This window comes from Gouania willdenowi, chromosome 22 (genome assembly GCF_900634775.1).
Source record: "Gouania willdenowi chromosome 22, fGouWil2.1, whole genome shotgun sequence".
Classification (NCBI taxonomy): Eukaryota; Metazoa; Chordata; class Actinopteri; order Blenniiformes; family Gobiesocidae; genus Gouania; species Gouania willdenowi.
The window spans coordinates 31316373-31330025 of record NC_041065.1 but is presented as its reverse complement, the minus strand read 5'-3'; the positions used below and the strand labels follow the sequence as shown (position 1 = coordinate 31330025).

Here is a 13653-nt window from a genome sequence, read left to right as displayed (position 1 = left end):
TATGTTGTTGACTTATTTGTCATGCTGATTTTAATTAAATTAAATTTGAATCAAAGGTCGAAAAATAGGTTCAATTTACTTTAGGTAAATGCTTAATTTTTCATGTAAGATTAAATTTTTAGAAATTTCAGAATAAAAGCGGCAAAATATCACTTGAGCTAATAAGTGCTTCACAGCACTAATTTGAGCTGAAGTTTACTGTATTATAAAGATGAGCAGAAACTATTATCTGCCCTTTTTAGCCTTGAAATGTTAATTATAAAGATATGTAAAAAATGTTTTTTATTAGAAACAATTGTAAATAAATTTGGATTAATTTAAAACCTAATCTCGATTAAACTGCTTTCTTTTCTAAAGAATGTGTTTGCTGGTTGAAGCTCTAAAAAGAAGTTCCAAGACTTTATTGGAATAATTTTAAATATTTCATTATTGTAGCATTTTTAAATATTAAATAAAACAACGGTTGAGAAATGAACAATCTAGCACAGAACGTATTGAAATGTTGACTTTTATTAACTCATTGTTTTACTCAAGCTCAAACATTAAGCTTACGTTTGTAAAATAAAAGTTTTTGAAAATATCAAATTCCTACCAAGCCCATAAATGGCTTTTATCTTTTAATATAAGACTTACAGATGAATTAATCAAATATGTCATTATTAAATGAGGTTCCCCTGTACCATGAATGAGTTTTTTCTAGAGCCTTCTATAACTGTCTTCATTTGATCAACATCTGGTTCAGATCTCTTTTGTACCATCATATCATCTCTGATCACACTGGAAATCCCTCGAGCTGAAAATCCAACAATGAGTTGGAGATCTTCTTCTCCATATCTCTATCCTCCCCTCCTTCATCCCTCCATCCATCCATCCATTCATACTTTCCTCTGCAGACCAAATGCAATCGCACTGTCACTTGCTTTTGGCCGATTCCAAACTTGCAGCAAATTGTTGTATTTTTACAGCTCGTCCTTGCATGTGAATCACTGGATCACACCTGATCTCCCAATGGAACGTTCTGGAAGCACAAAATCATCTATTTTTTAGTGACATCAGTTTTCATACTTGGTCTAATCACTTTATTTTGACTGTGCTTTAAACGGGGTACACACGTGCGGAACATGAAGATGAAAAAAATCAGGCTTTGATCGTACTGTGTGTGTGAGCTGTGTTAATCTCAACACACACACACACAGAACCATTCTGTCCCATCAGCGTTCTTCTTCCAAACAAGATTTTTTGTGAAGACAGGTTCATCTATAAGGGGGATTAAAGGGGAGAACTTTTTGGAGTCTATCCATAAAGTCAGCAAAATGATGGTCCATTGTTCTATGAATCTGTGAGAACCACTTTTATTTATTCATTTGAATAATATCCACTGTATATTTATAGTATATAGTCATCTTAAAGATGCAAATCCTTGATTTAATCAGAAATAAAATAGTTAAAAAGTGACAAAAATGGTGGAAAAGGTGGTGAAATGGGATTTTAAAAACTGCAGAAATTGGCAAATGAGAGTGGCCAAAAACGGACACAAAGTGGTAAAAAAAGGGTTCAAATTGTCAAAATTGGAATAATGGGTTTAAAAAACAATAATGGGCACAACAAATCGTGAATGTGGTTAAATTGGCAAAAAATAAGCATGAAATATGGTGAAAAGAGGTTAAAAGTGACAATAATGAGTCAACATATGCAACATTGAATGTGAGAAGTGATGGAAAGGGTTTATATATAAGTGCCGAAAATGACTAGAAAGTGGAAAAATGTGCAGAAAAGGCATTGAAATTTGATAGAGAAGTGGCAGAAGTGGGAGTAATATAGCAAAAATATATTAAAAGGAGCAAAAATATGGCAAGAAAATATGAAATGAATATGAAAATAAACAAAAATGGGGTAAAATTGTTAATAAAAAACTAAATAAATTCTTAGTTTCTTGAAGACATCTGGCGACCCCCTCCCAATCTCTTGCAACCCCAAGGTTGAGAACCGCGGATCCAGTGTTGCTAGTTGAGCAACTTGGTACTCTGAATTTTCCAACCTCCAACTTGAAAACTATCTTGGAACGCCACCCGAAGTTGGAGCTCCTACTTTGTAATTGCGGTCAGCCATGTTTGAGAACTCTGAGATCATAGTTTAATCTTGAAATGCATAGTTCTGATTTGCCTTGAATGCAGCGTTATGTATTTCTCACTCAGATCGCTTCCTGATTGGCTGCGTTCCGTTTCACGTCAAAATTCATGGAGTCGGGAGTCATTTCAGAGCAGATTATTGGGACAAAGTTATGGGATGATCTTATAAAACAGAAGATAATCTGGTGTTTGAAATCAGGATAAAAACAGGCTGATTATTTTTGTGTGTACCCTGCTTAAGTCCAGAATGTGTGCATGAACCATGTGGAAAAAGTCAAACTAATATTGGCTTCTTCCATTTTGTCAGGCTGAGAATTATGCCATTTATTAGTGAGAGTGGTTAATGTTTCCCTGTGTAACATTTACTTTAAGGGTTATGTTAATGAACCATCCGACTGCAGCTTCTGTAGCAGTTGGTTTAATTGGACTCTGGCACAACACGTAGCACGTTAGCTCGTAGCACGTGCTGGTGACCTTCAAGAGAAAGAATAGATACTGTATTTTTTTATGTTGTTTTTTTTTGTCATGCAACTCCAACAGACTGCTGACTGTGCAGAGGATGGAGTCCTTCATCCGACCTTCACGTTTCCTTAAGATTGGCTCTTTTTTTTTTTTGTTTGTTCTGGCATCAGCGCTGCATCCTCTGCACACGGTCGCAGCTCTTTACGTTTTCCCACTCCACCAGTGTGTAGCTGTAGCTGCAGGTGTTTGGTATGCTTCTCATGCGTTGGGACGACTGCAGGATTTCATGATTTCTGTCATTTTGGTGTGTGGGGGTTTTGTTATCTTTTTGTTTAGTTTCTTTTGGCTATGTTGACTTTTTATTTTGTGCAGCAGCTTTTGTATTTCACCACCATGATCATTGCATGGACTAATTTTCCCTTTTGCCCCCCTCCCCTCTTCTTCTTCTTCTTCTCCTCTCACTGCCACTTCCTTCCTCTTCTTTCCCTCTTTTCTGTTTCCACCCTCTCATTGTGTATCTGTTATTGATCCACCACACTGCTTTTGTCTCTTCCTTTCTTTCTTTCTTTCTTTCTTTCTTTTTCTACTCTCTGTCCTTTGCTCTCTTGCTTATGGCAGCTCCCCTTGCGTTCTCTCTTGCAGCGGCGGCGGCGGCCGCACAGGGCCCTCGCCTAATAGCGGCCCCTGCAGGTCAAGTGTTGCCTCCCCCGTCGCTCCGGCCACCGACATCGGCCGGCGCCCCCCTCATGAACCTCATCCGGCCCACCCAGATGGCTGCAATGCTGCCCAATGGCACCCCCACCCTGGTGCCCCCCACACCGGATGGCGGGCTCATCTATACCACCCCCTATGAATACCCGTACGCCTTGGCACCCACCTCCCTGTTGGAGTACCCCATCGAGCACAGTGGGGTTCTAGGTAAGAGAGCCTGGGGGAGCATGGGTGTGGCGGGTTCAGCACCCGGCTTTAGCCAACCTGGACAAGAGGCCGGCTTGTTTTACCCCGGAGCTGGGGTGCTGGACATGGCCTCCATGAACCACAGTCAGGACTTGTTGAAAGGTAAATATGTTGTGTCCACCTGAGGATGAAAAACAGACACTTTTACTGAGTGGATGAACTGGTGGAGCTCTATGGGAATGGGATTACCAGCTATACGTATACATGGCTCAATGGGCTCCTTTAGTAGAACCACGGTAAACGGGGACTCGACGCGAGGGCTCAGCTAATAGAAAAGTGAGTTTTTATCCTGGCCGAGGTTATGTCACTCTTACTTTTTTCTCTCTCGCCAAAGCGCCGCTCTCAGGTTTCTATTGCCTGTTTACTGCGAGGTTAATACAGAGGGACCTGCCTCGGTGTGAAATGATGGAAGCCTGCTCTAGTCTCTAACCCTTTCATGCACTGACCCTGAGGCGTACCCAGTCTGGCGGTAGATCCCCTTGGATTTCTGCAGCTTTTTGAAATCATCTGTGTGTGCCGTTCTCTGCAGGCAGGCCTTGATGCCTCCACATAGTCGCTCTCTGACTCCCACAGGGGATGTTCATTAAATTCTCCTCCCTCCCTTCTCTCCATAGTCTTAGCTTCACCCCTCTTGAACCTGAACTGGGTGCTAATACCTGACGACGTCTCCCCGTGGGTTGTGTGTCAGGTGCTTTAAATTGAACTCAACCGCTACCAAAGAGACGCCAGAACATGCGCAGAATAAAATATAGCATTTGCATTATATGTGTTGTCAAATCTGGAGAGAAACCTATTAACGAAGTGCTCAGAGTTTTTATTTCTGATAGTCAGCCACCAGGGTTGGGGCCAATTACACTTTAAAATTACAATTATGCCTTTATTTTTTTATGTTCAATTATGATTGCAGTGACCAGCATTTTTTCCAATTAAAATACAAATACATTTACGTTTTGAATTACTAAAGTTAAAATTCAACCCCATAAATGTAACAGAGAGGGGCCAATTAACATTTTAAAATTACAATTACACATTCAATTACAACTCAATTATGGTGACCGGCATTTTTTCTAATTGCAATTGAAATAATTATTGTTCCCCTAAAAGTCAATTACAATTACATTCTCAATTACTCGCTAAATCCAACAGTCATGTGAAGACAAAGCCATCTATAAGAATAAAGGGTAGAGATGTTTGGGGTCCATCCATAAAGTCAGCAAATGATGGTTCATTGTTCTATTAATTTGTGATAAACACATTTATTTATTGATCTGAATAATATCCACTATCCAGGAAGTTTATTATTATTTGTGCCATAGTATATAGTCATCTTAAAGATGTAAATCCTTGTTTTAATCAGAAATAAAATGTGTTAAAAGTTAAATAATGGACATGACAAATCGTGAATGTGGTTAAATTTGCAAAAATAAGCTTGAAAAGATGTTAAAAGTGACAATAATGGGTCGACATATGCAACATTAGGTGGCAAAAGTGGTGGAAAAGTTTTATAAATGCTGAAAATGTTTTAAAAGTAGAAAAAATGTGCAGAAAAGGCATTGAAATTTGATAGAGAAGTGACATAAATGAGTAATGTAGCAAAAATATATTAAAAGGAGCAAAAATATGGCAACAAAAAGTGATGAGAGGAGGTTAAAATGTGGCAAACTTGCAACCTCAAGGTTGATCCAATGTTGCTAGTCAGGCAACTTGGTAATCTGGCAAAAATGGGAGTAATGTAGCCAAAATGATTATAACCAGGGTCCCGACTATAGCTATGGAAATTGAAAAACCGATTTTCCAGTCTTGAAAAGTCACGGAATATTTTGACAGTTTTGGAAAAGTTTTGGAAATATAGCCTATTTTATTTGAATGTTTAAAATATATTAAACCCCAAAGATGTGAAGCGTTATGTCAAAGTGGAAGTGATGCATAGCGTCAGCATCATTCAGCGGGAATCACGACATCTCACAAATTCACGCAAATCCACTCTCCGCCTCATTTATAAAACTGTGCGTAGGTAAGATCACTTCAGCTGGTGTACGATAAAAACCAGGAATTACGTATGCAAAAAAAAACCTAAAAGCTTCACAACTAAGTCATGGAAATTTGGTAAAATATGATGGAAAAGTTTTGAACAATTTTTGTGGAAAAAGTGTGGAAACCCTGTATAACAATTCTAACAACATCATGTGTAATTAATTAGCAGCTACTCGATTACAATTATGATTGACCCCAACCCTGTCAGCCAATCACATCCACGGCCTCATTTGGCACCAGCAGTGATGTCAGCTGACCTGTGTGTGCGCGTGTGACTGGCTTTTCTCTCTAACTTTCAGGGTTACAGCAGCTTAGTGCATTTTATTTACTCACACTATTGATCGGTGCCTTCAGCAACACTGGAGCCTCTGCCTGCGCTACACGTTCGCACGCGTTCCTCTATCGAGCCACCGCCGCTTTCTCTCGAGAATATGTAGATTTCAGGCCGTCTGCCGCTTTATTGTGAAAGGTAACTGCTGAGTCAGCAGCTAAAATGCATCCAGTGTTCATTTAGACAACAAATTGTCATTTACTTTGTCTTTTACATAAAATGTAACTTAGTTTTATTCTAAATGTGATGATCAGGACTGTTTAAGTTTAGTGTAGTTTAAAAATTTTAGTCAACAAAGACAGATTTGATGTGATCAATATATAAGAACACAATCTGCTCACTTCCTATTGCAGAGATAGACAATTTTTTATCACAGTGGGGGCCACAAAAATATGATTTTTTTTTTTGGTCCGAGGGCCACATTATCAATGTCAGCATTTAGAATAATGACCAATCTGAGCATTAATACAGGATTAATGTAATTAATATTTTTGTTTTGTACATTATTTCTTATTTTGAGTGTTTGTTGTTGTTTTGTCTGTTTTTGGAGTCTTTTTGTATATTTTTTGTTGCTATTTTGTGTATTTCTGTTCTCATTTTGTCCAAGTTTTTGTTTTTGTTTTGTATATTTTTCAGTTTTTTTTGTGAATTTTTGTACTGTTTTTGTTTAGTTTTTGAGCAATCTGTTTTCTTTATTGGTCTTTTGTTTATTTTCCCATTATGTACCTTTCCTTTTCGGGGCCACACAAAATTATTCCAGGGGCCGCAAGTTTCCCATGTCTGTGCTATTGGTTCACTTACAGACTCGTCTTTTTGATTGGTTACCTTCCAAAAAATTAAACTAAAAATATTGTTCTCATTGGATTTCTTCCCACGTCAACATTTGAGTTTAGTTTTTTATTAGCTAACAAAAATATGAACGTACTTTAATACAGTTTATGTTCACGTGTTTTTTCAAAATTAGTCTTATTCTAGTTAATGTCTCTTTAAAAAAAAAAAACTCACGGAAATTGTTAGTTAACTAAATAAACACTGTATGCATTCTGGTTTTAATTTTTTTGTGAAATATGAAATCGGTGACAAACGGGCGGCGGCTGCAGCAGCGTTAGTCGTGAGAAACCCGAGAAGAAAAATGACAGGCTGTGTCACCAGTGAGCAGATTGACCCGTGGAGAAGTGTTAGAAACCAAGGAACGGGCACGAGGGTGGTGGGGGTGGGGGGGTGTTCAGCTGCTGTCTTCTGCCACCATTCAATTACCATCAGATTGGATTCCTTCACCTTTCAAAAATAAAGAAACGAATCTCAGCCGTCCCCCGTCTGGATCCCACTGTGAAAAATCACGTTATTACTTTGGCAGCCCTGGAGCCGTTAGCTGTTAGCCGTTAGCCGTTAGCTGCCCTTTAAGAGTCTCCCTTTAACTCTGAGCACTGTGGAATTTTATTACCTAAGTTATGCTTTTTTTTTTTTTTTAAATACTAAGTAAAATATGTATATTATTATTAATTATTATTGTTTTCTACTGCCTTTTTCTACATGTAAAAAGTGTTGTGTATTGTGTGTATATGTACTATAGTCTGTAATATGTCCTAGTGTGTATTACTGTGTATTATTTGATTATGATGATGGTTTAAAATGTGAACGTTGTGACTGTTTTCCTGCTCTACGTGAATGGTTTCTAACCTTGTGGACCTGTTACGATCTTAGGTGCAATGGCTACTAAAGTGAGACGGCATGACACGCGGATCCATCCTTACCAAAGGATTGTGACCGCTGACAGAGGTCAGTTTAGTCTCTGAGATACACTTTGCATTTCAATGATGATGATGATGATGATGATGCCTCAATGCCTTAGTATGGAAAGTATATAATCTTTGTGTGTGTGTGTGTATAGATCTATATATAGATATATATTGTTTACCTACCCCTCGCTGCCTTTCCTCCCCCCTTTACATCCACACACCAGCTAAGTGGTTGATTGTGGTTCTGCACATTATGTTTACATTCAGTGCGTTAAATATGCAACATAGAGTTTAGGCTTTATGTCAAAGCTCAGGCAAACGTTAATGTTAAAAGGTTTTGGTTTGATGCAGCAGTGCAGCGACCACGTTAAAGGTGTTTAACGACATTCCTCTGATGTGAGATTAGAGCCTAAAACGAGGGCCTGTTTCTGTCCATCATTCATAGCAGAGACGACGAGCAGCCACGCTGCTGCCAGTCACTATTTCAGCTTGAGAAGGGACCCTCCACCGTTTTGCCAAATGTAGCTTAAAACCTTTAACATGTACTTATTAGAAGATCTATGTCTAACAAAAAGCATTATATTGCACCATATTCATTTTATTAACTTTTTAAAAAATGGGACTACTTCACAGTTTTAGAGCATGTGTTCCTCTATCTTGAAATCATGTGATTGATGATGTCACACGGCCCCACTGCCTGTAAACATCCCATTGTTTTCTATTGGAGTGAAACATTCAGCCTGATTTTTAGATCATTTAGCAGCTTTTTAGATTAAAATAACAACGTGTGCTGCTTTGGTTGCTCTAAAAAATCAGGAAAAGTTAAAGATGGTGACCTCTTTTGTTTACAGAAATAGGATTTAAAAAAACAGACACAAATCTGTGACCACAGGGGGCGACAGTTCCAACTCTGCGTTTTTGCAGTAGACAATGAAGCAGAGAAGAAGAGCTCTCCTAAAGAACCTTAAAGACACACAAAGTCCTTTTGGATGGGAGTCCTTCAACAGTTTGTCATTACTCGCTAACTTTAGCCACCAGAACGTGTCAGCGCGCTGTTACCGGAGAGTAAAGGCCCCTTAGTAGAGCGATTCTTCTGTTTCACAACTGTTTTTATCATCTTTCGGTAAACAAAAGTGGTTTAGAGCAACCTAAAGCAGCACAAGTTTGTAATTTCACTGAAAAATCTACTAAATGATCTAAAAATCAGGCTTAATGTTTCACTGCAATAGAAAACAATGGGATGTTTACAGGCAGTGGGGCCGTGTTTTTAAATGGCCATTAAATGAATATGGTGCACAATAATACATTTTGTTAGGCATGGATCTTCTAATAAGTATATTTAAAAGATTTTCGACCACATTTGTAAAAACAGTGGAGAATGCCTTTAACACTTATTTTTTGACTGATTATTCTACGGAATGTTGACGCGTACAGACTGAGGTAGCTCCTGTTTTCTCCAGTGTATTGCAAATATATCAACGGGAAAAAAAAAATATATATATATAAATATATATATATATAAAGCTAAAGTAGATTTATAATATTTTAGTTGTACATGAGGTACTGTCATTTTATATTTCAGCATTTTATATCAAATGTATTTATGTTTTTTGTGTATATTTATATTCTATAAAGCCTATACTGCTAAATAAAGAGAGAGAATCAGAAAACATTGATTCATCGATTCATTGCACATCATTAGTCAGCGTTATCCTTCACACAACTTGACTTTATTTTCACTAATCACGCTAAAAACTAAAAACGCACATTTATTATTATTATTTTTTTCTGTTCGTCTGTTTGATTTCTCTTTGCTTCTGTTTTGGTTTGGGGCATCGTGTGCTTAAATGGGGGCGGGGCTTAGGATCGTGAAGGGGGCGGGGGGGATTAGCATCACATTACATTTGCATTCATTTTATTGTTCAAATGATGTCATTCCAGTCTCTTCCTGCTGACACTAATATCCTTTCTATCTTTTTTTTTCTGTTTGTTTTGTTTTTGTTTCTAACCACCTAGCCGCCACCGGCAACTAACACATGACCTTCTGACCTCTGAACTCTTCACCCAATGACGAGCCGCCCCCCAAGCCTGCCTGCTGATCAGTTAACTGGTAATTGCCTTTTGCTAGCCTCTCGGACGCAAGTGAAAGAGAGAAAGAGAGAGAGAGAGGGGCGCCTGCCAGTACAGTCCCCCCCCCCCACTCCCACCCCCATAATACGATCTGACAAAAAGAAAAGAAAAGAATCTGCACCGAAAACGGAACGAAAAACCCGACAAAAGTGGTTGTCATTTCTCCCTCTGTTCATCGAGTTTAAGTCCCATTCTTTCTCTTTCTTTTTCTTCATGAATCATACATTGGGTGGACGTGTTTTGTGGTATTACTCATGAATCTGCACTGAATTATAAAGCAATAAATACCCCGCCCGTCCCCCACCACCTTAAATTAATTACTCTGATTTAGTGACTTCACTTGTGTAAATTCAAACTTCACTTTTCATATTGGACTTAAACCATGTGGTGTTCAGAGTAATGACATAATCCTGCCCCTCCCACAACCTGTTGAGCTCTGAGGAGCCCCACCCCCACCCCCCCAACACCCACCTACTGGGAAAGAAAAAGAAATAGAAGGAAGGAGAACGTGTACTCACATTAACATTGTTTGATTTCTGTACGATGTGGTAATGACGAGCTGACACATTCTGGGTGTGCTCCTCTACACAGCTTCCTGTCTGGGTTTTGTTTTCAACGCATGGCTCAAATGTTCGCAAAAAAAAGAGAAAAGAGCTTTGTTTATGATTTATGTCTTTGTTTTTCTCCTCCCCCCCCCCCCCCACTCCACACTTTCCCTCTCCTGTTGTTTTTTTTAATGCTTTTCTTTCTGTTGCTCACGTTCCACTAATTAGTTTTAATTAGTTTTATCCAAACAGAGCAACGGCAGTGAAAACAGGCAGTCATCTCTAGATGTTTGGGGTCAGGCTGCTAGAAAAGCCTCCAATGGCTCCACGTGTGCGTGCGTGCATGTGTTTGTTTGTTTTTAATTACTACTACTACTACTATGAAAGTAGGGTGTGCTGAGGCTTTGGGGTGATTGGTGCCGGGGCCTGTTTAGTCACGGGCCACTGCTACGCCCCCCACCCGTCCCCAAACCCACGCTACACCCACTACTACACAGTGCCTGATGTATTTTAGAGAATTATCTCCATTAGTTAGTTCAGCTGTGTTCACAAAGACAAAAAAAGAAAGAAAAAGTATTAAGTGTGTATTCAGCCAAAGGGTTTTTTTCCAGTGAATTCTATATCTGCATATATGCATCTGTGTCACAGAGGGCTCTTTGTGTGTTTTTAGAGTTTTTGGTGCAAGCAACCAATCAGGTTGATTTTTAATGTTTTGTTTTTTGTTTTTTTTAACCCTAATAAGCGCCATTTTAATTTTCTCACACATACATTTAACACTAAACCAACATGTTACATGTGTAGGGGAGAGGGCACTTTAACGTTCTGCACATAGTAAATGTTTTACTTTCATTTCTCATCTCAACAATCAGCCAAGTTTTGTGTTTTTGTGTAGTTTTTGTTTTTTTTGTTCAACACATTAATACACACACACACACACATGCAGATTGGGTTCCATTTTTCTTTTCCTAATTACAAACCTTTTTTTAAACACACGCCAAAACATCAAAACAAGCGCATCCACAATGTGTCACGCCCCCCGAGCCCTCAACTTTTCTGTTCAACTCAAGAAAAAAAAAATAGGATGTGAAAGCCATGCCTGCCTGTTCAAATTGCTTTATACATACACGTATTATCTCTAAATATATATATATACAAATGTAGATACCGTCATCGCATATACGACTAAAGAAAAAGAACAAAAACTAGATGATTTTACAGGGTGCTGGAGATAATTAATTAAACATCGAGAAATCTATTTTTGGCAATTTTAGCTTTTGATACTTTACTTGCAGTTTAAACAGAAAAAAAAGTCGAAAAAATAAAATAAAAAAAAAGTTTAAAACAGAAAGAAATAGTGAGTGGGTGAAGAAAGGACACGTCGCATCGGGGGGAAAAAAGACGACAAAAGACCAAAATCGTCGCGACTCCTGGAAACGTTGAATCGCCTCGAGAGTTTGAACGTGAACTCCTCTAAGTGCCTTATCAGACGGCGGTTTCTGTTTTTCTACGTTCCGGTTGTGTTTATTAATAATAATAATATCCAGCACCCCAAGACGACGCAAAGAGGGACGGCTCGTGTTAGCAGGGCTAGCCCCTCCCCCTCCCCCACCACAGGTTACTCTATGCAAAAAGAATAGCAGTCGTTCCGACCAGCTAAACAATGTGCCATGGTTTCGTCTTCCTGAATTTGTTTTTATTTCCTCGACTTGACGACCCTTTACTCTGCTGTTTGAGCAGCTTGTGTTTTTTTATTATTATTTAGATGATCATATGAAATAATAACAATCATGACTGTGATAAAACTTCCTGAACAAAAATTGCAGAACGTCGATGAGACGGAAACGAACAAATGAAGCAGCCTTTTTTAGGGTGAAAGCGTTAAAAAAAAAAAAAAAAGGTCCGTCTTCCGACTTTTTTCTCTGTCAACAGCTGCAAACTGAACGTCAAAAACAATAAAAATATTCCTGAGAAAAAAACATCAGATGACGAAAGTTTGCAGCTTTTGATGCGACACAGTTTAAAGCTGGAAGACGACTCGAGCTCATAAGATCAAAACTGAATAAAGTGAGTTTGTTTTTCATCTTGCTGTTACACCCAAAGGTCAACAATTCTTCTTTTTCCTCTTCCTCTTCTTCTTCTTCTTCTTCTCCTTCTTCAGTGTTATTATTTGAAATTGAAATGCAATATTAAAGTGGAGCATGAGACGGCTGTTCAGCATTCTACAGTATTAAGAATAATTCCCTCTGCAATGTTACAAACGTGCTGTGTCATTGTGTGAACGGCTGGATAAGTCTATCAGGTGAAAGGGTGACTCGGCGTCGAGTCGCGTGTTCTCTCTGGCCTGCCTACTACATGTATGATAATGTAATTAACAGCCATTGTTACAGGTTTATAATGTATTTTTCTAATCTCATTTTATATGTATATTAATCATATTTCTGAGTGCTTTTACTTTTCTTTTTTTAAAAAAAAATGAAATCCACTGCTACTGCCCCGCCCCCGCCCCCGCCTCCTCCTCTCTTTTACATCATGAAATCTGTCTCTCGTGGGGAGTTTTGCCTTTTTTCCCTGTAACGTTTTGGTTTTTACTTTATTATCATTTTTTTCTTGCCGATTTTCCAGCTTGTTTAACTCATTAGAGACTTTTATTAGTTTCCTTGTCATAAGTATTTTACATGCTTGCATTTAGTTTTCATGGTGTATGCTGTTATTTTTTTCTTATTAACCTCTTGGCATTTATTTTAATAAAACATTCTTAGTAAGAATTTTACTAACTTGCTGATATTTTGTCTTGTGTTTTTAACCAGTTTCATGAATGTATTTACCTTGGTCTGGTTCACGGCAGGGTTGGGGTCAAATGTAGTTGTAATTGGTAATTAATTACAATTATGATGCAAAAATTGTTGATTTTGTAATCGTAATTGAGTTCAAATAATTAATTTTGTAATTGGCATCAACCTTTTATACAAACTGTCATTTATAGCACTCACCGTAGCTATGTTTAAAAAAAACAACTTAAACATCAACCAATGGCAGAATCTTCTCAGAGAATTAATTTTCATGGGAAAGATCTCAGAAAAAATAAAATAACCTGCTTTGAGGAACATTGGATTCCATTTTTAAATGCATTAAATCTTAATTTAATAAATAATACCAATATTTTCATGGATAAGGAAGCCTAACAAGGTAACCAAGAGATGAAAAACTAATTTAAAATAAGCAGTAAAAAATATTTAAAATCAGCAGTAAAAACATTTAAAAACAGCAGTAAAACATTTAAAATCAGTCTTAAAAACATTCAGAATCAGCAATAAAACCTTTGAAGT

At 37.9% G+C, this 13653-nt stretch overlaps 1 protein-coding gene across 4 annotated transcripts in view; it reads left to right on the top strand.

Moving 5' to 3' along the window:
- qkia (QKI, KH domain containing, RNA binding a) overlaps positions 1-13097 on the top strand; it is a 105768-nt gene extending 92671 nt beyond the window's left edge. The window contains exons 6-8 of one of the 4 annotated variants that reach the window (XM_028437154.1): positions 3234-3650; positions 7618-7692; positions 9669-13097. In XM_028437154.1, coding sequence (XP_028292955.1) covers positions 3234-3650; positions 7618-7692; positions 9669-9685 — 509 coding nt within the window. In that variant the 3' untranslated portion in view covers positions 9686-13097. Of the gene's footprint in view, positions 1-3209; positions 3651-7617; positions 7693-9668 lie in introns of all 4 variants that reach the window. The other 3 variants (XM_028437156.1, XM_028437152.1, XM_028437155.1) reach the window with 3 other exon arrangements.
- The last annotated feature ends 556 nt before the right edge of the window (positions 13098-13653 follow it).